The 26,057-nt window shown below is 34.0% G+C and overlaps 1 protein-coding gene, 1 long non-coding RNA gene and 1 pseudogene across 3 annotated transcripts; all 3 read right to left on the bottom strand.

Moving 5' to 3' along the window:
- Positions 1 to 6,491: 6,491 nt before the first annotated feature.
- Positions 6,492 to 8,437, bottom strand: LOC120117294 (annotated as a pseudogene).
- Positions 8,438 to 11,853: 3,416 nt separating this feature from the next.
- LOC120117295 lies at positions 11,854 to 14,860 on the bottom strand. 2 transcript variants are annotated; one of them, XR_005515613.1, is made up of 4 exons: positions 14,730 to 14,860; positions 12,880 to 12,953; positions 12,746 to 12,794; positions 12,651 to 12,687 (listed from the first exon to the last, which is right to left on the bottom strand). It is a non-coding gene; the product is annotated as an uncharacterized LOC120117295 (long non-coding RNA). The 2 variants fall into 2 exon arrangements; XR_005515612.1 differs by lacking the exons at positions 12,651 to 12,687; positions 12,746 to 12,794 and adding an exon at positions 11,854 to 11,906.
- Positions 14,861 to 17,583: 2,723 nt separating this feature from the next.
- Positions 17,584 to 22,152, bottom strand: LOC120117293 (protease Do-like 9). Its single transcript, XM_039137584.1, has 10 exons — positions 21,675 to 22,152; positions 20,781 to 20,980; positions 20,507 to 20,687; positions 20,190 to 20,381; positions 19,266 to 19,498; positions 18,666 to 18,767; positions 18,497 to 18,547; positions 18,297 to 18,401; positions 18,128 to 18,220; positions 17,584 to 17,956 (listed from the first exon to the last, which is right to left on the bottom strand). The coding sequence occupies exons 1-10, from the start codon at positions 22,135 to 22,137 to the stop codon at positions 17,933 to 17,935; spliced, it is 1,644 nt and encodes a 547-aa protein (XP_038993515.1). The 5' UTR covers positions 22,138 to 22,152; the 3' UTR covers positions 17,584 to 17,932.
- Positions 22,153 to 26,057: the final 3,905 nt, after the last annotated feature.

Here is a 26,057-nt window from a genome sequence, read left to right as displayed (position 1 = left end):
ATGAAGAGCGGACACCTCAGGAAATGCCTAGTAAGATCAAAAGTTGATTTCAGAAAGCTGAAATCATATCTGAATAATGATAGAAAATTTTCATCGTTTGGAATCGGAAAAACGATGTAGAGTAGTTTTGCTATTATGTGAATAAGATAGAAGATGGTGAACGGGTGTCACCATAAGAATGTTAAAAAGATCTAATGACGTGATGATTACGTATAGAAGAACTCAAGGATAAGTGCATCAGTGACAAGCTTATAAGATGTATAAGTCAGAGCTTAGGAGTTTGAAACGAAGTGATAATATTGCGCATAAACAAGAGTATGTTTATGATAAGGGTTTACAGTTAAGATGGAAAGAGTTAGCATTGGCTAACTAGAGTATGTGATAAAAATGTACTGGAATTATAAGATTATAAGATATTGTCAGGATATGATAACCAGATCTGCAATGGATCTGGATATAGTTGCATATTTGGATCATAGTAATGTGGTATAGTAAAGGAAAAGGAAGTAAGAATTTGTATATTTAAATAAAGCTGAGGATTGATAAGAAGAGTTTGAGAATATGTATATCGATGATCAGATTATAAGACACAGGAAGTCAGAATGTTGAGTTTGAGCAAAAGAAATTTCAGGATATATGAGAATAGAGGTGAAATTGATAAGTTGAGTAAGTGAATTTTTAAGATAATTTCGATTTGAAAGGATGTTGTGTTTGGTTGATTAGGGTTTGTACCCTAGATTGAACATATTATTGACTAGCTGTCAGAGTAAAAGTGATAGAGTTATAAGATTGAAGGAAAATATAAAGTTGAGTTAATTGATTATGATGTGAATTTGAATATGGTTGTATATTCTGAACAGATAGCTATGATGTAGAAACTGAGATAAGTATTTGCATGGAACCTTCAGAAAGAAAAATACAAGTATAAGAATGATAAAGAATGAAGTTATGTATAAGAAATGGGTTATCAGAGTAATGAGGATGCAATGAAGATTGGTACATAAAGATGAGTATAAGTGATAAGACAAGGTATGTGAATATGAAGGAAATATATGATTTATGTATAAGGAGGAAGGAATAAAGAAAGGAAAGGGATTGATTTAAAAGAATCAGATACAATAAATATGGAAGTACAGAGGACAATTTTGATATAGAAATAAGACAATGTGCAAGGTGATGTGAAAATATTGTTTGACTCTTTAAAGTATGTTTAATCACATTGAAGAAGATTTAAAGTTGTGTTTGGTCAAATGAGGACGAAATACAAGTTTGGTATGGTTATAAGGTAATTAGGAAGTTATGAAGAAATAGATGGATTTGTGATATAAAGATGGATGTTACTGTCAACATAATGAGTGACATTATATTGAATTTTAGAAAGGTCAAAGGAAAGATGCATAATCGAATGAGAGAAAAGACAACAATGGATTGGTATTACTGGTTATTGTTGATATGATAAGCAATAGAAGAGGAATATATAAACGAAAGATCGGGAAAACTAAAGGATTAAAAAGTAAGTTTCTGATGATGACAAGAAAGAATAAGTCAGGGAAGCAACATAAGAATAGAAGATATGTTCTTACTAAGATGTTCAGTGAAAATTCGCGGACGAATTTTCTTAAAAGGAGGGGAGATTTGTAACATCCTCAATACCGGGTTAGTGATTAAATTGAAAAGTTTAGGGATTTAAAGTGTAATAATTTGATAGTGGATTAAATGGTAATTATGGAAGAATTGAAAGGGTATTATGGTCTTTTTATGTAAAAGATAATTATCTCTTATTTAAAGAGATAAGCTGATGGGTAAGGAAGTATTGGAAAGCTACATTCTCTTCCTTCTTCTTCCCGTTGGTTACTTCATAAAGGTAAGTTTAAATTTAGTTGGTTAATTCTGGAGTTTTAAGCTTAGTTTTGATTCTTTGGGTATTAAATAAGCTTAAGGAAAGCTTATATGGGATTTAAACAATAAGATAAAGGAATTATGAAGGAATTTGCAATATGAGTTTTAAGATGAAATTTTGATATGGTGGTTGTTGAAGTTTTATGGATGAATTTGACTTGTCATCAATCTAATTAAGAAGTATGAAGTGTTAGAATTGGAATTAGAACACATTGAAATTTGGTATGATTTTTGAATCTCATATGGAATATAGGATTTTGAGGTTTAAGATGAAATAAATGAATATAAATTGGTTTAAGTAGTGTACTAGAGTTAAGAATGAAAAAGGGGATGATATATGAAGTGGTTGAGAGAAAATGAAGTAATTTTCGGGCTGAAATATGATTTCTGGGCAAGGGGAATCGGTACCCATTCAAGGGGAACCGATACCCCTTCAAACGACAGAATTCCAGAATGTCTTGAGGGAATCGATACCCCATAGTAGGGAACCGATTCCCCCTAAAGGAAAAATGGGAATATTGGTTTAATAAGTTCGTTTAAGTTGCTAGTATCTAATTAAAAGGTGTAGGTATCTAATGATTACCTCGAAATGTACATCTATGTAGATTCTACGCATAAAGAAATTCTGGAACGTTTGGCAAGTAAGATCGATCAAGGGAAAGATAAGAGATTGGAATTGACTAGTGAGGCCAGGTGAGTGCATATTCAATAGTATATGATGTGCAATGGGAATAAGACTTGCGATGAGTCTATTTCCTGAAGTGTTACACATGAATGCATGATTAAAGGCATGAGTTGAATATGCATGTATGTATGCTTGAGTATATGGATTGATTTGTTCTTTTATGTGTTAGATGATAAAGTATAAGTAATTACATAAGAAAGGTTGTGAATTATATGAGATATAAACTATGTGATCATAGTAAAATATAATTATTACTATATGATAAGTGAAATAAGATGGATAATATTGATCTATAGGATGAAGTGAGAATAGTACACTAACTAGGAGATTTAAACATAAATGATAAGATGAACATATAAGATAAGCTAGAGGGGAATGATTCATATGTTTAAATAAAACTATAACACATGGGTTGTATGATAGAAAATTATATGAAGTTATATGAGAAGATTATAGGAGTTATATGAAATTGAATTAAGTAAACAGATTAGATCATATATAGAGAAATAATACAAGTGAGATATGTTTATAAGTCTGCCCTAGATGAATATGAATACGAAATATAAGAGTGCTATATGATTTATATTAGGATAATCTTGAGGATATATATATATATATATAGATAGATATGAAATGAAATGAAATGAGTTATATGAATACACAATTATGTGATGAAATGGTGGATTACCGAACATGTGAATATATATATATATATATGTCTAAGAGAAGGCATAAGATTAAGATATAAGCAATGTGACTATAAGTATATGTGCTCTAAGTGATATGACTTATAGATATTTCTATTATAATGTTACATGATATGTTATGTATGTTAAAGGAATTTATGTGATGGTATAAGAATTGATATGAAATATATATGTGAAAACAAGTATATGTTATGAGACAAAACCTATGATTATAAGCTACGTGAAAGTGTTCCTATCTGTTATATGAAGTATATGATCATATGTGAACAAGATATGATGAGTATGTGTACATGAATAAATGTGGTTGGGTGAGAAATGATAGATATTATATGAAAACATGTATAGGTGAATTAGCTTTATAATTAGGTAACTATAGGAAATCATAACTATGAATTATGTGATGTGAAAGTAATCTATTTGATTATATGTTATATGAATACAAGAACATGAGATATGTGACATGTGAATTATATGGAGATGATCTACGTATAAGTGAACTACGTGACTATGTGATAATATGAAAATAAGCTATGGGATAAGTGATATGTGAAAGTGAATTACAAGTTATGTGAATATTTGAAATGAAATAAATGATAACGCCCATGTTATGTGTCATGAGAGCTAGGGGTATAGTTGGCATGCCAAGAGTCGAGGGTCTACGCGGTCTTCGAGACATATGTATATTCATTGGAACATGTGTGAAGTCTGGAACATACTTGATCCCTAGCATATGTATATGATTCTTAAAGAATTCTATGTGGTCCTTATGGACATTATTATGGCACTACGGTGCAATTCTACGCGGTTCTTCGGGACATATGTATATTCTTTGGAACATGTGTGAAGTCTGGAAAGACACATACTTGATCCCTAGCATATGTATATGATTCTTAAAGAATTCTACGTGGTCCTTATGGACATCATTATATGGCACTACGGTGCAATTCTACGGGGCACTTCGGTGCATTTATACGAGCTGTGGTGACAGCATAGTGCACAACCTCTATAGACTCACATATCGATAGTTCTCACATATGTACATGGGCTAATCCAGAGATATGAACAAATATAAGTTAGTGGTATGATAAATGCTATAGAAATGATGATGTTGTGTGTATAGTGTTTGATTGAAAAAGTATGTGATTATATGATAAACTGTTAATGATGAATTATGGGTATGTATGTATTTACTGCAATTAATCTGATATGATTTTATACGATATGAAAAATGCATGGAATTGCTATAACATGATAGAACAGAATATGCATGTATCAATATATGTTTTAAAGTGCATTATAAGTTGTTATGCCTCACTAAGTCTTCGACTTAGCGTGTGATTGTTTCACACGTAGGTTTCGAGAAGAGTAAGGAGTGATGCGGAGCAAGACAGGTCAGTTTTCCTTACCAAAAGATCAGATCAGAAATATTTGACAAAGTATGTATTTGGTTATGTATAAAGTGTTGGCATGTAATAAGTCATTAAGTACGAGCACTCTGATAAAGTCTTGATTTTGATTTAAATAAAGTTTTAAATTTTCAAGTTTGGATTGATGATAATTTTGGAAGTATTCAACTCAACTCTAGATCACATCTGGTACTAAGAAATGAATATTTGTCAGAGAAATCAACCACGAAGATCAAATTGAATTGAACGAAAGTACAATATGTATCTAAAATTTAGAAACGTACTAATTACTCTGGAAAACCCCGAAGTAACTGGAATAGACTTGACTATGGACAATGAGATAAAGAGCATTGGAATATCTGTTAGTTTCCTTAAGATCTATTCAATGATGATTCCAAAGATGATCTATGGACAATAATTTGTGGTATTAATGAGTAAATACCCTAGAAAGACAATGAATTGACCAGTCGACAAACATTTGTTCTGAGAGCTATTCGTCTCAAGTTGTTCGATTATTCGATCAATCGACATAGTTGTAAAGGATTCTGAATACCCTTCTGATTACGTACAACTTCTGAAAAATGCCCGAATAAGATATGATCCTGATAATTCATATTCTGAATAACTGATGATTCCATCAGTTATTGATCTCTTCCAATAGTGATTCTAAATTCCAACATTCTATCGACATACTGAAGATCTGTGTTTCTCTGCCTGATAAGATTATCCAGTACCTCTAAATAATATTCGTAAACTCTAGTGTGTTCCCTAATCACTTGAATATTTTATCTGATTTCCGATTTGAATTCTGTTATGATACCTGACCTGGATTCTGATCTGATATTGACATGGATTCTGATCTGATACATGACCTGAATTCTGATATGATACTTGACCTGAAATATGTTTTGATTTTTGATATATCCGTTTACGGACGGAACATGTATTAGTAGGGGTATTGTTGGAGGAAGAATACTTGCAGGTTCCTCGGCTTTGCGCTCAGGGTCTTACTGGACGTGGCGGGGTTGTATGGTTCTGAGAAACCTACACATTTTGTTCGTGACGGATGGGGGTATATATATATTATATATATATATATATATATATATATATATGTGTGTGTGTGTGTGTGTGTGTGTGTGTTTTAAAAGAATCTGTATTTTTTTACTAGTTTTAAGGGAACACACTAGATTACCCGTTACTATCTCAAATATCAGTAGGATCTCCGCTCTGCATAAAAATCCATAGATGTTCAGAACCAATAAGAAAATATATGTTTATCTGCATCTGTACGTTCTTCAGCATCATCTGGTAGTTCTGTACTACTGAGCTTTCCAAAGCTCACTCTGTTACTCATCTTTTCAGGCTAAAAGAATTGTACCAGTGCAGCTATCGACTTTAGTAAGGGAGTTCTTCCGGTGCTGTTTACAGAGTACGATACATGTGATTAGGGGGCATGTAATTGTATTTTGTTTTCTATATGAGTATAAAAATTTGTTTTAATTTTGTATACCGATTTAAAGATTTTATAAGTTACATGTTTTAATAAAAGTTTTAAATTTTCTGCTATTTTTACAGTAGGTCACTCTGGTGGCCCTAATGTGGCACTCCAGATCGGATCGTGTTACCTGCATCGGTCTGAGGGGTTACATGAGGGCATCATTTACTTTGTGTATAAACAACTACATGTTTGAATTTTTGTAGGGTATATTAATAAATGTTGATTCAATTTCATGCCATGACAGATTTTGAAGTAAATAATTGTTTGACTCAGTAAGCTTGATTCTATTTTGTTCATGGATCGAAGCTTGATCTATCTTCTTCATCTTTTAGCCTATTGATCATTAGTACAACTTGATTCAAGTTAGGCCTTTCGTACGGGTTCGGGTTTATGCACTTGAGAGCTATCTGCAAGAGGTTCAACATCCTCTCTTCACTTGCATCCTGTGAGATCAAGGCCTTATCGAATACTTCGACGGTCCACTCCTCCGTAACTACTGAGTGTACCCATCGAGCCAAGTCGATCCCGTTAGCCTGGACTGGCTTCCATGTGAGAAGTTTAAGAAGAATCACCCCAAAACCATAGATGTCAGCTTTAAAGCTTCCATAGGAGTCCTTGCCGAAGTTGTCGGATTGAAGATCGAATGATTGGTGTTGGAACTCCATTAAGCCATATTCACTGATGCTGGGATCCATGTTTTGATTGAACAATATATTTGTGGATTTGAGGTTACCATGAGCGATTCCATCTTCACCAAGCTCCTCATGCATAAATGCCAATTCCTCTGCAACTATGGCTGCAATATTCAATCTGCTTTCCCACTCAAATGCCTGCCCACTTTCCGGTCCTCAATCGAAAATCACGTATATATTTTTAAAAATTTAGAACTTGAATTGATACAATCTAATCCATCTAAATTTCAAGTTATAAATCAAATTGTTGAGAGTGAAGTTACCATGGAGTAGCCTGAAAAGGCTGCCATTGGGTTGATATTCATAAACCAAGAGATTATCTTGCTTGGAACTATAAAATGCAACCGGTGCCAATAAATTTGGATGCCTCGCCTGGTCCAGCCTCCGCATTCTCCTCTTCAACTCTTCACTCGTAATGCTCCACTCCCTTATCCTCTTCATTGCCAACGTTGTCGCCCCATTATCGAGCATTACCTTGTAAAGGCTTCCGTGTTTTCCCTTTCCAAGCAATTCGGCCGGTGCTCGAAGCAGGTCATCGAATCTCAAACCTTGAACCGTTGGACTTGTAAGCACTACTAGTGATGATAAGACTGCTCTGCTGTCGAAAGAACTTATTGAATACTCTGATTTATTCTCGGTTATCATTGACTTATTGGAAGTGCTACTGGTCTTGTTGTTGTGCTTGCTAGTGTTTGCTTCCACTGCTATTGTGTCTTGCTTCAGCTTCATTTTACCGACTAATTTAAAGGCAATGAATAACACGGCAACAAGGCCGAGAGCTGCATAACCAGAGTAGATAGCAAATTGTTTGGTCGATGAATCTCCGGATTTCCGTGTTGATGGAGGACATGGCCTTGAGACTACTTCTCCACAAAGTCCAGGATTACCTGAAAAACTATCAGCGGAGAACCTCCCTTTGACATCAGGAATCGGACCACTGAAGTTGTTGTTAGAGATGTTGAACTGAAGCAGATTGGAGAAGTCAAGATTTGGTACCTCCCCACTAAGTTCATTGTTCTGAGCAAGGAAAGTAATTAGCCCGGAAATTCCTGAGATATCAGGTACCTTACTGGACAAGTTATTGTCGGATATATCGAACCTCTTTAAGTCACCCAATTGTTTCAGAGAATCAGGAAGGTGACCGGATATTTGGTTACCACTTAAATAAAGACGTGTCAAATGTCTGCAATATCCCATCTCTTCTGATATCGATCCGACAATATTGTTTTTCATTTAAGCTAAGCACGGAGAGGGAACTCGGCCTGCAGACAACCAATATCAAGAACACCGGTGAGATTTAGCTGTTTGAGAACTACTTTCTTGACTAATTTCGACTGCGAATCACAGGACACACCAAGCCATTTGTCTTTGCAGGGGTCTGAAGTCATGTTCCAACCCCAACTTTGATCTCTTTCCACATTTCCAGCAACAAGTCTGTCCATGAATCCCACATGTGATCGCTTCACTTGTTCGTCTTCTGAAACGGAGACATGGAAGAGGGAGAAGAAGAAGAAAATGGGTAATATTCAAATCAAAACACGATTCATTCTTGATGAACAAGAAATGGGTTAACAAAAGTGAAGAGGATGACCTTGATCTGTTTAATAAGGAGAAAAAAAGGGGTATGCTTCATCAGGAAATGTTGGTAGGACAAACAGAAAAGAACAAGGAGGGAACTGTCGCATTGACCACATTTGGTTGCCAACTGGCCGAAAATGGTTTGTTATGTTACGGAAGAAAGGGTGAATAATGAGTGGTAACCAAACGACCGAAGTGGCGTTTTAACAGCCGGCGGCCGGCGAAGTGAAATAGTAAATGTCTTTATCAGTTGACGTCACGCTAGCACAGTCTTCTGGTTCTACAAAAGAATTAAGGCTAAACTACATATTTAGTCATCAAACTGTTCATGCAATTCCGTTTTGGTCACTCAATAATTTTTTTCTTTCAAAATCTTACCTAGTTTTTTTTTATTTCATTTTAGTCACCAATGACACCATTAGATAATATCATATCATTATTGACAAAATTAGAGAAAATACCACATCAACAACATAGTCAATTTTGTAACGATATGTAACCAAAATAAAATCAAAATATAATGCTAGATATGATTTTGAAAAAAACATTAAATGAACAAAACGAAACCATACTAATAATTAGATGACTAAATATGTAATTTATCCCAGAATTACCAATGGGATCTTCTATCCACTCCATATTTAAGATTCCAACACAAGGTTAAATGAAATCCTTTGTTCTTAGGTACGTCATCTACTGGGAAATTAAAATACAAACTATATTCATCCCAATTTATATAAAAAAAATGATAAATAATTACGTGATGTAATGTAATGTATCAGTTGCTGTTATGTCCATTATCCTTGGAGGCCCTAGTATTCTGAAACTTCACCTAATCACTTCTAATTTTCTATGCTGAGGAAAGCAGTTTATAGAAACCATGACCTCCATATGGATCAACATGTCCAGCGATTTCATCATCGCTAGACCCGGTTTCTTCATCGGTCACATCTTCATCGTCAACCGTCTCCTCATCGACTCTCTCTTTCGGGACAAATGTGTTATGCTAAGGAAGCATAACCATACAGTACCACCATATTTACCTTTTACTTTTTGATCATATTGTTTCCGATCCTTCATCATCAATGATGCAGCGTCCCTGTTTAGGGGGTCTGAAGGGTTTGGATATAGCAAGAGCTGTGGAAGAAAAACGTCGAAGATGTTCGAAAGATCTGCAAGAACAGGAAAACAACACAGAGAGGGCATTCATCAATCAAGAAGATGAATAATGCGCAGTGTCGCTTACTAGTAACTCATAGAAGTAACCGATGCTTACCAAACATTGGACTCCAGGATTGGTTAATAACATCCAAGCATAAAGAACCGAACCTGGAATTAAACCAATTTAGAAAAATACTAGTTCTGTAAAGAACTTTGAACTATCATGGAGAAATCAGAAAGACAAATCATTACCAGAATTGTTGTCTATTAAAAATCAATATACATGAGGGTGATAAATAGTTTCACCACCATTTGGGTGAAAAATCGCAGTCTGTAAGAATCAAGTTATTATTATTTTTTTAAGGAATAAGAATCAAGTTAGAAATTAAAAATTTCTCACTTTTAATTGACATTTGGGTGGAATATCTTATTCACGAATCTAATAGAAGGAGACTTGTACGAATAAGCATCTGGAAGCTCAACCCGGATTTTCCAAACTCCACCTTCATACACACCTATAAGCATTGCAGTTGAAGAGGTTAAGGATATTAAAGAAAGAAACGAGAACTTCCACAAACTGTATTGCTCAAACTTCTCATTTTGTTAAAGAGAAAATAACCTCAGTGACAAAAAATGCCTTATAATATACGATTTTAACCAATTTTTTTTTGATTTGCCAAAATGACCAACTAAATCGCAATGCGATCGATAATTCGCAACGCGATCTCCGGTATCGCAAATCAGTTTCCAGATTCGCAACGCGAACTTCGACTATCGCAATGCGATTTTCCAAATTCGTTGCGATAGTCGAAGTTCGCGTTGCGATTTATTCCAAATTCGTTGCGATTTATTCCAAGTTCGCGTTGCGATAGTCCAAAATCGCAACGATTGGTGGTATTGCATTTGTTTCTTAAGAATTTTCTCTAAAAGGATAGTATTCGCGCGGACGTGTCGAAGACACGTATTACCACGACCACGACCACGAGACAAGACGGACGGCGGCGGCGCGCGAGAGTCCCCCTTGTTCTCTATCACTCAACAAGGAAGTGAGAAAGCCAAGCCTTAAATATATCATTCCCAATAGTGTTTCCAATACTATGTGGGATTGAGCATTACCAACACTTGTTCCCAATACTATGTGGGATTGAGCCTTAAATAGTGATATTATTTGTGAATTATAGTTAATGACTTTAGTATTTGTATGAAAAGTATTTGTGGTTCGTTTAGTTTTCATGCAATTCTAATTTATTTTCAATTGATTGTAATTTCACGATAACAATTTTTTTTATTCTCGCGAGTGATGTAATTTTTTTTGAACGTTTTGCTTAAAATTGCAATAATCGCGATTGATTGTAGATTGACTTTTAATTATGACATATTTAATCGTATAATACTAATGCAATTGGTTGCTGATTCAGTTGTTTTAAGGTGCATGATTGTTAATTGTTTCCTGAATAATCACATAGTATTGGAAACAAGTGTTGGTAATGCTCAATCCCACATAGTATTGGAAACACTATTGGGAATGGTATTTAAGGCTTGGCTTTCCCACTTCCTTGTTGAGTGATAGAGAACAAGGGGGACTATCGCGCGCCACCGCCGCCGTCCGTCTCGTCTCGTCTCGTGGTCGTGTCCGTGCGAATACTATATTTTTAGAAAAAATTCTTAAGAAACAAATGCAATACCACCAGTCGTTGCGAATTGTCGATCGCATTGCGATTTAGTTGATCATTTTGGCAAATCCAAAAGAAGTTGGTTAAAATCGTATATTATAAGGCATTTTTGGTCACTGAGGTTATTTTCTCTTTTCTTAAATGACACCCCCGACACATGCATATCTAGACACGAATACGGGGATACAGTTTTTCAAGGACCCTCCATAAACATGGAATAACTTTTAAAAAATTGAACACATAACATAGGCTTGAAAGGAAACAATGGTTACAAGTTAGACCTGACGATAAAAGAAGACAAAAGAAAACTCTCCAAGTACAGCAATGTTTTCAAAATCAAATTCATTCCAAATTGATAAGCATGCATAACGCTATGGAATAGTCCCTACAGGCTACAGGAGTCAATTGACTACTGGGAGACTGGCGCTGCCAGGCAGTAACTACATGAACATTCAAATATTGTCAAAACGGATCAAATCAAATACATAATTGGAGAACCTATATTGAATAGATTAGTATGAACATACTTTCTTTGGGACCATGAAATTCAACGTTGAATTCATTGAGTCCATTTATTGTTTCCACATTATAGTCACTCATCATCCTGGATAAAATCATGTGAACATTAGCAAAGAGAGAGAAAACTCATTTACAACTCAGACTAAAAATCCAAAATTTCAGAAACAATTGCCACATTCAACGAAGCTTTCACAAAACTAAAACAGATACAGATCTCTCTGTTCATTAATGATCACGGTACAGTAGAATAACATGTGTATTCAATGAATAATAACAATTGCCTCATAATCACTTTACTTTAGCTTTCACACTTCAAATGAGGGAATCTCACATCTCAGAGAATCTCGTGTCCTAAAATTTTCAGATAAAACCACATTAAAGCTATCTACAGATTAACTGCAGAGTAAAAGTTGTAGTCTCCCTCCAAAGTAGGGGGTAACAAACAATCTATCTACTCGTTGCTTTTAACTTCAAATAAAAAGTGCAGAACTAATACACAGTTATCCTGTAGTCTGCAAACTTATTCATGATAATCTTCAAACATAATCAATATTGTCTCTTCCTTCTAATAGTTTCTACAACTGCCACAAGACTTTAACTCAGACCCACAACTTAAAAAAAATGAGTTCATAAGACTGTAAAAATGGATATACAACAATTACTGAATTGTGCTGCCAGTCTATTTATTAACCTATTCCACACACAGTCCACTCTTCAGATAATAAATGTTTCAAAAATTCAATTGATTTTACCATCTTTGCTTTAAACATCTATTCATGATACTACCCTGTTAGCCATATGGTTCGAAACATCTCAAATCACTTGTTTATTTTATTAAGTCAACTGGTTTGGTTCCTCAGGGACACCTTGATAAAACCCCTAGCTCCTCCTAACGTAATTAAAATGAATGGTGCCCAAAAACACCTTGACAAAACCACATTATCTCATTGATGCAAAACAATTGCAGACAGTCCTCAAAAACATGAAAAGATAAGGAGATTGAATCATTTAAACCAAAGACAACGCTAAGCAAGGAGATTTGAACATGCAAGAGAAACAACTTCATTACATCCATTTTTCGCCTCTTGTTTGGGGAAGACATTTTATCCAATATAATTAAATTCCAAAGTACCTGCTAAAACATCAACCGTACAATTAATTTTTTGCTTTTTCTCCAAAATAAAATTTAAGAAATGAAATTCAGACTTTAACACTTCTATTTTCTAGAATCTCTTATATATAAAACTGTTCAGGACAAACTCATTTGATATGAGTGAAACAACTGAATTGTAACAAACCTCGGATTTTATGTAATGCAACAATAGAGAATGTTGAAGCACATAATAGAGAAAGTGTAAATATGTAGAGAAAAACCAAACAAATAGATCACATCATTGTTAGTGCAGATTACATTTCAAAGTTAACTTTTCTTAGTAGTTGAATGTAGGATAGCGAGTTCGGATGTTTGATGTAGTCTACATAAATGAAGGATTCCATAAATCAGTAAAAGTACATTGTTTCCTTCACTTAAATAGCCATGCTTACAAAGACCTACTAAAGCCTTAAACAGAAATTAGAGAAGGAAATGGTCCAGATATTTTCTTTGTTCATGCATATGTTGATTTGGCCATTTCTATATTATCCAGGATCTCAACCTCTAGAATATGACCAATTTAATTCGTTTATTCTTAATCCTACTTCGACTTCAAAAATAAGTATAAAATCTCAAAAGCTTGCCATGAACATCAAAAGCTTTACTTTCGAATATCAAAAGCAATAACTTCGGGAGCAAGCCCTTAAGTTCAACACCCATTCAAACATTCAATAGTAATGAATGGAACTATGGAAGTTAGTAAGACCAAGTAATATGGCATATTTTTAAAGAACATAAACAAATGGAAGAAAAAGACTGCGATAACGTATCAAACTAATCTCAAATTCCCAGGGGATGAATATTTGTCTTAGCACACTCTCTTAGCAAGAAAATTCCCACCTAGGTTACCATTAAAATATGAAATTTCTCATTTCATGTTATTTAAAAACCAACATAATCTAAAATTGTTAGTAAATGTTCATAATTAGAACCACAACTTCATAGCACCTTAGTTACTTTGATTGACATGTGACCCTGAATCTGTTCATGCACATACTAGACGGACGCTAGGATCCGATCTTAGGAACTCATATTCTTCCGAAACAAAACCAAAATGAAATGATCTAAATAGAAGATTCAAACCTATAATTCAACCCCTAATAATTCATTCCATAGATGGAAACACTGATGCATATATAGTTCATAAAGTACCAAAAAATTTAGCACTGAGATAATAGAGAAAAAAAAAAGGCAAAAACTTCAAACTATTGCCTGCTGCTTAAGACTAACCCAAACGATTACAAACATAAAACATATTAGACCACAACTCCTCTATTATTCTGAAATTGATTCATAAACCATACACAATCCAACAATGAATAATTATGAACATAAAAGTGATAGAAATGGCTTAATTTCACTTGAAAAATTTTTAAGCACTGACATTTACTTCACAGATTTGCATTGGAACGCTACAAATAGGAATCTCTCTCATCCTTTATAAAGAGAGAAAAAGGAAAATCTGAAATGAAACCACCTTCTCAATGGTTCTTTCTTAATGCATTGACAAACCAAATACAAGGCGTTATCTTTGAAAGAGATGAAATGAGGCATTAGAAAGAAAACATACAACCAAATTCATTATCTTTCAATCGTTTTATACTTGGAATCCAAAAGAACGAAATTAATCTGAGATCTACGGCCAAATGGGTATCCAAAAAAAACAAATGACCAACAATATGATATCATGTTCTTCGATCACTTGAAGGAATAAACGTAGAAGGAAACCGAAAATATGAAACCCGGGTATCTTACGTTTTAGCAAAGGTTAATTTTACCCCAATTTTTTTTTTCATTAAAAATGATCAGGAAGAAGGTTCGGTTCAATGATAATCGATAATCTTTATAAATAGAGATTCCCGAGAAACAAACAGAAAATGTGGAAAAAAAATGAAAAAAACGGGAGAAAAGAAAAGAAAAATAATTTCTATAGGAAATAAAAGAGTAGTTACTGTCATGTTTTCATATGCACGTGTTGGATTGGAACTTAATTTCGTGGCAAGCCTGCTTTCGCGCTTTATTTATTAAATTGTGAGTTAATTGCATCATATTTCCTCAAGCTATAACCTTTATTTTAAATTGTTCCCGTAAATTTTTAAATATTCTAATTTCATCCCTACACTGTAACCCTCTTACTAAATTATTCCCCAAACTTTTGAATATTCTAAATTCATTCCAAAATTCATACAAATATGTAATTAGTTTCAACCATAGTTTAACTAAACTATGTTTTCTCAAACATATAATAATATAACTTGACTAACGATTTTATTAACAAGGGGTGTGATTAGCATATAAGTATAGTATGGGATGAACTTAGAATGTTCAAAAAGTTTTGGGACCAATTAAAATGTTCATAGTTTGGGGATGAAATTGAAATATTCAAAAGCTCAAGGACTAATTTGAATAATAGTTATAGTTTAGAGATGAAATTGGAATATTTAAAAATTTAGAGATCAATTCATAATGAAAGTCATACTTTGATTAAATATGACCTAATTAACTCTTAAATTGTTGGCGTAAAAACTAAACTAGAATGTTGTTCCCTGCCATGCGTGGTTTCCTTTGGCTAATTTATTGGGAAAAATTTATTTTAGAATTAGTTATAAGATTATTATCAAAGTAAATTATTTAACGAAAAATATATTTTATCACGTAAAATAAAATGTGTTCAATTGATAACGTCGTAATAAATATGAGTCTAATTGATCGTATCTTAATAAATACATTCTTACTTAATGTGCTTTTGTCTTACGTGACAAAATATACCAGATCTTTAATTATCTTGCATGAGAAATATAACACGCGTCTCCAATTGAAAATAATAATAAAATTCTATTTAATTAAATTTTCATAATATTTTATGAATAAAGTGCACAAATGATCCTCCCATTATAATGTGTTATTTTATTGATTCATTTACTATTAAAAGTTATAAAATATCATCTTACTATAGGACGTTAAATTGTTGAGTTTTTTTACTATTAAAAGTTACAAAATAATCACTCGACTATCATATGTTCTAAACTCGTCTTTTTTCTATTAAAAATTTGACAACATTTTAAGCTGGAATCTAAGATATGCTAAAATATAATCTCAGAATCTCAAACGACTATCCTATTTTAGTCAGCATGTTAACGTCCAGCTCAGACGACCATCAATTTTTTAACGAAAAATGACAAGTTTAGAACATATGAATAGTCAAGTGATCGTTTTGTAACTTTTAATAGTCAATAGACTCAACAAAGCAACACCAAATAGTCGGAGCATCATTTTGTTACTTTTAATAGTCGAAGAACTCAACAAAACAACGCACTATCGTCGGAAATCATTTATGTAATTTACCCTTATTTTATTTACTCAACAAAGTAATGTTTTACGATTTTAATTTGTTTAAATAATTTATATTTACATAATTCACACTTAAATAAATTGATATTTTAAACAATTCATGTTTACATAATTGATAATAAATTAATTTATCTTAATAAGTATTTACAATCTTTTACGTTAGAATTATTGATATTTACAATAAAACCAAAAAATAAATCGTCTCATTCACGAATGACCTCTGTATAAATCGATCGTGGGTTAAACGTTAGATTCTTTGTAATAAACGATATCCAATGAGAGCGTCATTTTCATCGTCACGGGTGATTTGTCCAATATCAACATGTACTAATGGGACATATTAATTCATTAACGAGTGTATGGTGATGGATGATGACGTGTAAGGAATAATAATTGCAGAGGCATCTAATCAAAATCCTATCACTGAATGAAATTGGCGAAACTCACATGGATGAAAACGAGGTCAGTAACTGAAATTGTTGTGGTAGAAGAACAATCACACTCGACAACATATGTTAGGTATGATAGTACTGGTATATAAATCCTTACATTTGACTCGACGCAACTAGTACATGTTGCATCGATAGAGCTCATAGCAACAATTGTGGAGGTTGTGGCAGTCCGGGTAGAGCTGATGAGAACGCACCGAAAAAGTTCCCTCTTCTCTAATTAAATAAGGACCGATGATATTATGTTGGTGGATACTTTTTCCTTGACTGTTGTACCGTTCGATCTCAAACAATCGATAAAGAGAGGACAAGTTCCCTCTTCTCCTCCTTAAATCGTATATCCCCACGCAATTCTCCGGAGTTCACTTTGACATTCTTACTCTCTATTTGAAGCTCTTTCAGCCATCCTTTAGCTCAGCATTATTTTGAATCATATTTAATCTTTTTCCACAAATTCATCACTTTACCCACAATCACCAGTTTTCCATTACTTTGGTTTACGTTATTTATAAGAGTTCCAGTTTGTGTAAATTCTAAGTCCAAATCAAAAAATATTTAATCACTTGTCCAAGCTTAGGTAGTTTTGCATTTTCATGGTATTTTGTTCAATTCTTGCCTTTTTTTTTAAAGAGGAAAGAAGGTAAGATTTGTTCAAAATTTAAAAATTGGACCTGATATTAGCTATAGACTTAAAATCAGTCTTTTATAACTGCATCAAAACTTACTCGAAGCCTTCAAATGTTTTATGAATAATAATAATAATACAAGTCTTTACTTCCGGGGTTGACGGACTGTCATCGGACGACAAATCTAACAAAATTTGACATCAAATTTAAGATTGGACAAAGAACTTCTAAGAATCTAAGATCTTTCACTAAACTAAATATTCGGTGTTCACCTTGTGTGCGTCAACTTTTGAACTTAAATACTTGAAATCTGCCAATGGCAATCTCTGGCAAATTCGAACCTTACTTGATTCGACAACAAAAAAAACTCTGGACTTCAAACCTCCAGTCTTTATCATCAGACTAACTAGCTCACTGTCATACGTACAGCCAGAAAACAAACCTCAAATATTGTCCTCTGGCTTAAGGGTCCAATGGAACCACTGGTTCAGCATCCGACTTCTAAATCCAGGCGTTGCAGGTTTTGAGTGTATCATATTTCGGTGGTATCAGTTCTCTGCAAAATTAATAGAAGGAAAATACTTTTAATCCCTGCCAAATGAGATAAAAAAAAATGTTATGAATACTTAGCTAAAGAAGCCCCCCATTCAGCAAAATGTAACAAAGTGGAAGAAAACCAGAAAAAAAATAGAAATAAAAGATTAGAAAAGGTCCCTGGTTTTCATGCCTTGAGATCAACAGACATTGCTGATGGTATGCAGTGCGTTGCAAGAATATCTAGAGTAGCTGCTTTAGCTATCTTTGTTCTAAGTACAACTATCTGCATAAAACCACAAACATAAATGCACTGCAACAAAAGCATGCGCTGGAAAATATACTAAAGAGAGAGAGAAAACCTGTTCATATTCTAAGTCAAATTTCATAAATTCCTCATCGCAGTTCTCTACCATCTCTGCCAATATCCTTAAATTCTTCACAGGCTTACCATTAAGAGCAAGGACCTGTACAGGTGAAAAGAACAATGTATTCATAAATGATAGATAAAAAACCAAACTCCTTAAATCAAATGTAGTTGACAATGACTAATGATCCTAACCTGTGTGTTAACAATGTCCTCATATCCAATGTTGATATCAGATACAAGAACCTTGAAAAAAATTGAAGAAAAATATGTTAGAACAAAATCAGCAGAATATGTTCACTGTAATAAGTAGGCATGCATATGTGCATGCACACACGCACAAACAGGAGAAAAATGAGAGAACCTGAGACACTACAACAAGCTGCTCATCAGGTGACTGCGGCATTGAATGCAAGAGTTTGTCCAAAATCTTCACTGGAGCTTCATATTCATAATCTTTCCCATACTGGGTAAAATTTGCAAATACAGCTAAGATTACTTGGAAACATCATAGACAGGTAATGTTGTCACGGAATTGAGGAAAATTTGAAGTTCTACATTTTTTATGATCTAAATAATCATAAAATGTCACTATAAAAGGAAAAAACTTAATAAGCAACATAAAATTGTGCTTGATATCATAACTATACCATTCATCTTCTGATCCATTTATTGCATAATTTGAAAATAAATGTATAACTGGAAACCTAATACAGTTGGAATGTGGCAAAAGAAAATGGTATCGGTACACCATTACATAAATCCCTGTTCCAGATCCTAAAAATATGAAAAAGATGATGTAGCAAGTAACAATTGATCTTCTAGTATTAAGAAAATGGTATTCTACACTAAATAAAACAAACGAGAAAACATTCTCTTTCTGATATTCTACAGGCCTTAACAGGCTTTATTTTATTATTATTGTGACAGACAGAGGCACTAGATTTTGAAGTAGACAACATACCTCAGAACGTAAATATGGAACAGATACAGTTGTAAACACAAATCCTGCAATAATATAATACGAAGGAGGTATGCCCTTGTTGTGTGCTGGAACAACCCTTCTGTGTGCTATAAGTTTGACATTGAAATTGAGAATCTCCGAATTACGGAGAACTTGAATAGCCGAACTATCCCCGGTATATTTTTGAGACACTAGGTAACTAAAACCTATGCGTTCTCCATGCCGAAAAGGAACTGAGAAAACATCAAGAATGGAGAACAAGTACAAAGTCGGGTAAAAAAACGTGTACAAGGATTAAACAAATGAGAAAAAAAGAATACTTGAACAGTTGAACTTGTCAGTTTTCATTATAAAAATAATGGGAATGTTGACTATTTGTTCAAGAGTGAAGAGTGGTCTACGGATTAACACTTTTGGCATACCTAACAACTTTCATTCGGTGATTTAGTTAAATTTGTATGATCATGTACACATTTGTGAAGATAGAAGCTCTTATATTAGTAAATTCTTGATCAGGTTAACCCGAGAATTCATCTTAAACACATCCTCATAAAAGTTCAGCATTCAATGCCACCCTTATTATTGTTGGGTTTGAATTGTTAACTTAGAAATATATAAAGCTCTACAAACACATATTTGAAGTAATAATAAACTTACTGAAGGTATTTTCCAGGTAAAATACATGAACTTGTTTAGTTCAAGTAGTACTAGTTAGTTTTTATAATAACAAGGAATTGCTCTTATAATAGAGTAATAGTTAGTCCTCATGACAAGGATTCGCTCTTATAATAGACAACATAAAAGGTTCGTGCATAATAATTCCAATCAGAAAAAGTAGAGAATACGAGAATTGATTTCTCTCAAGCTAAATATTGTACAAGTCTGTGTGTATATGTATTATTCTAAACAAAAAGAACAACTTACCTGTTCCATCATTGGCAATATCAACCCCATCAAAGCTGAGCACAATATCTGATGACTTCAAAACACCAGATTCGGGAGCAGTGGGATCAACTCTTCTGATTCGAACACCTTTCTGATCAGGTTTCATGCCCATTGCTTTACGCAAATCAGGATTTTCCATTTTCTGCCACTCAAACCCCAACATCGGGAATCCTGGCATGATATAAGTGATGATGAAACTTTAATCAAAGTGAAGCAAATAGTACTTGCATCACACAATAAAAAAGTAGAACAGTACATTAATAAAACTATTATTTGAAAGACCCAAACTAAATTACCAGTATAGGCTTCATTCTTCTCATAGTCTTGGATAAAATGCTGGATAACTGGCGTTGGTATCACGTACCCTATATTTTCTGCATCTTCATGTTTGAGAGACTGAAATGCAATTCCCACACAACTGCCTTTATCATTGAAGGCAGGCCCACCAGAGTTTCCAGAGTTTATAGCAGCATCTATCTGCAAAGAATAGTGCAGAATAATAACAGAACAAATCTTTTAAGGTTTGCAATCACATAAAACAAATGCTAGAAAAGTAATATGTATTGTAACCTGCAAGCCTAGGAGCTCAGTCGACCCATGAACATAAGACAGGATTTCTATCCGTGATACAACTCCACTTGTTACAGAAATTGTATCTCCCCCAATTGGGTAACCAACAACAGTTACAGCATCTTGAAGAGCAGGCAATTCTCCAAATTCCACTGGTGATACACCTTCCCAGAACTCATCATCATCAACTGTAAGCATTGCTGCTTCACCACATAAACCAAATCATGCATTCGACCAAATAGAGAAAAGAAAGCTATCATCTGAAATCACGAATGCATCCTCCAGAATGTCTTTTACTTTCACATCATACGGACAGATGTCTAAGTACTTCTCTCTTCAACATCAGTTCAGACTTCACACTATGAATGGTTAGAACTTAGAGTTTTCCTGTCCTAATCTTGCGCTATATACCAATTTTTCATCAACCCTCTTGCTACTTAACCAAGCATAACCTCCAAAATAATTTAAATAAGTGCTCATCATAAGTCAGTTTTCTAAGTCGTACCCTGCATATGATGTTGCCAACACAGAATGCTGACACTCTTCTCTCAAAAATTGTAGAGAGAGAGAGAGAGAGAGAATCCTTACACCACAAGAAACTTACTTAACAAACAATCAATGGTACAAGCTTCACCCCTATGAGCAAAAGAGACCATTGCAACCCCTCTCTGCTTGATGCAATTAACAATTTGCATGACAAGATAACTCCAGGTAAAAGATACTAGTTAGCAATAGGTAATCATAACATCATGAACATGGTATTCATTTTCAACATATGATTTGTGTGATTAACTAAAATTCCCTATTATGCTCAAAGTATAACACGTTGAACAGAAGCATTGATCATATTAGGAATGCATTAGAAATAAAATCGTATGAAAGAAGTTAACATACCAATATCACATTCGGTTCCAATAGAAAGAACAGTAGCCAAGTACTTAGTATCAGACCCACGTTTCTTAACTTTAACCTGAGTGTAATGTTCAACAGAATGCGCATTTGTCAAAACTCTTCTCTCTCCGATCAAGAACCCGCTGCTACTAGAACTATACTGCCTTTTTCTCTGCCAAGGCAACGAGAAATTGGGCTCCGTGTGAACGCAGAACACCTTGACCACAGCATCCATTGCCGACAAAGCCCCGCCGCCCAACTCCCCTCCTTCGTTTCCTCCAAATTCGCCGCCGTTTGGAAAGCAGCGGGAAGGAGATAGGATTGGAGGAGGGGCGGAGGAGGTGGAGGGGATGATTTCGATGTTAGTGAGGGAGAAGGCATCATCCGAGGAAGGAGAGGATTGCAGGGGATTCGAGGGGGCAGGGCTTTTGGGCTTTCGACCTCTTTTTCTCTTGGTACCCCCCATGAAAATTACGAAGGAAAAATGGGCGAACCAAGTCCACAGGGATCAAAGACGAAGAAAGGAAATATTGAAGCACGATGAAATTACAGACAGTGCCGGAGGGGGTTCTTTCCCTTCCCCCCCCCCCCGGCCCGACTTTTACTTTCATAAACTACAATAATAGTCCTCCAACTAGTAACACATTTCTATTTAATACTCTAAAAATTGTAAAATATCATTCAATTTAACAAATTTATCTTTTATATCTATTTATGTCAAACTAATCCCGAATAAAACGTTGACCACCCCTATCACCTTAGTTAATCGTCATCGTTGAAAAAAAATCACTTTAATCCTATCAATATTTCCAAGAATTAAACTACTTAATTAAACTAGTAATTGATAATTTATTTTTGTCTCCTAAAATTTTATAAATTCACACCATTATATAATATCCTTTAATATAAAATCTTACGTCTGTCCCTAAATAACATTAGTGAGTGTTATGATATTGTTGTACTAAAAATACGATCCCATGAATTAAATGGAGGGTCAAGTTAGTGTAAAAGCGGACGAAGCTACATAGTAGTTATGTAGCTCGGAGGGGTTACTGTCCCTCTTAATGTTTTTTTGTATAACAACATTTGAGGCCTTTTTTTAATATTAGTCAAATAAGACTTTTATCCCTCTCAATTTATAGATTTAAATACTTAATAGATTCTTATTCTTTTGATATAAAATTTTTCCCCTCAATATTTGATTAATATTTAAAACTTCAACTATCGAAATGTATGGAAAATAAATGGAAAACACGTGCGAAGTCATTTTTGTGTTTCACTGTGTTATGTAATGTTGTATGAACATGGGGATTACTGATTTATGCTCATGTAAATCGACATAATATGATGCAAGCTTATAAAGCATGTTAAAAGTACTTAAAAGTACATCATATGTGAAATTACGATGAAACATGTGTGTAACACCCTAATTTAGGGGTTAAATTTAAGAAATTATAAATTGGTAGATTTAATTAGTATTTTGAAAGAAATTGTGGATTAAATTGTAATATTTCAAAGTTGATAGACCGTTTTAAGAAGAACATAAAATTCAGTGACTAAACCTATAATTTAACTATTTTTTTATATATTGAATTATAAATCCTTGTGCGTAGGTTCAGAAGAGATTTTTCAGTTTTCCCTCTCCAACAACCCTTCTTTCAACTCTGATCTACTCGTCGTCCGACTTCCGATCGACGAGCTGAAACCACCATCGTGTTCGTTGTCAACCAAGGAACAAAACCCTTCAAACCTTTTGTCGTGAATCGTCTCCGTTCGTCGTTAATTTCAGTCGGAAGTATCGTCAGTAATAACTCGATTTCAATTGGTTTTTCGTCGATTCACGACGATCCGGTCATCCGTTTACGACACCTTCCGCACCATCGTGTTCCTTGTATCGTTCCGAGTCCACCGGTGTTCTCCGTTTCTCCGTCGTCACTGTCGCATGGAGGGGTGAGACCATCAAAGTTTCTGACGTTTTGTAATCGAGCTCTCCGCCGTTCAAAATTATGAACCGAGCTTTGTAAGTGCCTTAAAATCGCTTAAAATAATTTTTAGGAATTTTTCTGAGAATTTTCCGACACCGTATCACTGTTCACGCGCCACCCCCCGAGAGTGGGCATCGTCTGGGTGATAAATTAGTAATTAATTTATGTTTGTGTGCTATTTGTGTAAAATATGGTTGTTAGATTGGTAAATATTTACAGAATGTGGCTAATTTGGTAATTAATTTCTGTTAGGGTGATATTTGTGTAAAATGGTCGACTGTTGACCGGCGTTGACCATAGTTGACCAGAACTTTGATTGGCTTTGACCGGGCATTAAACGACCTTTGACGTTGACCGAGTATACCTATCATGATATTTTTCGACGTTCCAAATCCGATTCCGCAGTCCGTTTTTCAAAATTCGGACCCGAAGGCATCGAAATTGCAAGTCAAACTCGTTGACTTTGATTTTGACCAAAAATTCCAAATTTTCGAAAAGTCATATTTTATGCTTTCGACGTCCTGAATCCGAATCCGAAGTCCGTTTCGCCAAATTCAAACCCTATAAGCTATTTTTGACTGATTTATCACCCGATTCAATTCGTTCATCGCAATTAAGCTCTGTTTTTGATGTAATTTCTGTTGATATGGATCCGAGAAAATATTGGAAGATGATTTCAAGATTGAGGACGTTTTAATGGAATTTAATGGTCGATCAATATTATACGGAAATCGAGGTAATACTTTACTACCTCTTTATGCTTTATGGAACATGTTGATATTGGTAAATGCATGAATAAGATAATGTTGATCACTTTTGTGGAGTTGATTAATTTATACACTCGATATGAATGTGGTAGAAATGCGATAACTGAATTCGGGTCGAATGATTAATATAAGAGATTGAGGGAATGTTAGAATTAAATTACAAGTTGTGTAATTTGTGATAAAGAAATCAGCCATGGATTTGTAACTTATATTTTAAAGGTTAAATGTTAAAGGTACTTGAATGGGAAATTATGATAATACTTCGGTAGGGTAAAATTACGAAAATATCCTTATATTGTAAGATGACAAGAATTGTCCCTGGAAGTTGGTTAATAACTCTGAAAAGACATATTGATATGATATAATTACAGATGTGCATAAGAAATGCTAGTTTTACGTAGAAAATTTGGATAATTGGTTTTTAACCTTAAAAGGGTCTGTATAAGATATTATAAGTCTGTTAAGGAATCATTTCGAGATTAAAGAATGTTCGGGAAAGCAATTAACCATTGGATCTCTAAAGTATAATTATTTTTGTTAAAAGTTAATACCGAAATTATCTGATTAAGAAATTACGAAAATGCCCTTGAGAGGTAAAAATAATCCAAGTTGACTCTGAATGAGGAAGTAACATGAGAATTTGTTTTTGAACTAATAAATTACTGATTTGATTATTGAGATCCTATTTTTGTATGGAAAATTCTGATAATCTGTTAGAAACATCTGAGAAGGCATTTAACTTGGAAATCTCCGACTTGAGTAAGTACGTGAAGAATAATAATTTATTGATGGTGATATTTTGTCAAAATAGTTCAAAGGGACTGACATAAATGATAAGTTTTAAATTAAATAATAAGACCGAACGGAAGGAAATGATTGAAATATTCTAGATTTGTAAAATAACCAAAATACCCCTGGAATGGAAATGACTCAAGAATGTCACCAAGCTCAGGAATGAATGAATATACTCAAGCTTTGAAATGAATAGAAAAATATTGAGCACCAAAATGACCAAAATACCCTATTGGCCTAGAATAAGTAAATGTCTTGGATTAATTAAGGAATCCAAATAAACATGGATGTTGTACTGCTCTTAAAAGTTATGGAATGCAGCTTAAGTGATCAACCAACGTTAGTGCTATATCATTACCTGAATGATATAAGTACCACTTGAATGTTTGTTCATCTTCTCAAATTTGGATCGATGATAATTCTGGAAGTACTTGGCTCAACTCAACTCTACAACGCATACAGTACTAATAAGTGGGTATTCGTGAGTCAAATCAACCACGAATACCAGAATGACTTTATTATATGAATAAATTGAAATGGAATGAAGTACAATGTGTATTTGAAATTCAGAAACATCTGAATTATTCTGGAAAACTTTAAAGTAATCGGGATAGACTTGCTTACTAAAAGAACTAAGTAACATCAATGACTGAGGATTAAATAGGTGATTGGATGAGTTTGGAAACACTGTTGAACTTACATGATGAATTGTCCTTATGGGTTATGAGCCATGGATCAAGTACGTCCGTATTTCCTGATATTGTTGAAACGTGGAAATGAAATAAAGACAGTTGGAAGATTTATTCAGTGATGATTATGGGGATGATCTATGGATCTGCATT

The sequence above is a fragment of the Hibiscus syriacus genome, unplaced genomic scaffold (genome assembly GCF_006381635.1).
Source record: "Hibiscus syriacus cultivar Baekdansim isolate YM2019G1 unplaced genomic scaffold, ASM638163v2 tig00110319_pilon, whole genome shotgun sequence".
Classification (NCBI taxonomy): Eukaryota; Viridiplantae; Streptophyta; class Magnoliopsida; order Malvales; family Malvaceae; genus Hibiscus; species Hibiscus syriacus.
The sequence above is the reverse complement of the archived record's forward strand: the minus strand, read 5'-3'. Positions and strand labels throughout refer to the sequence as shown.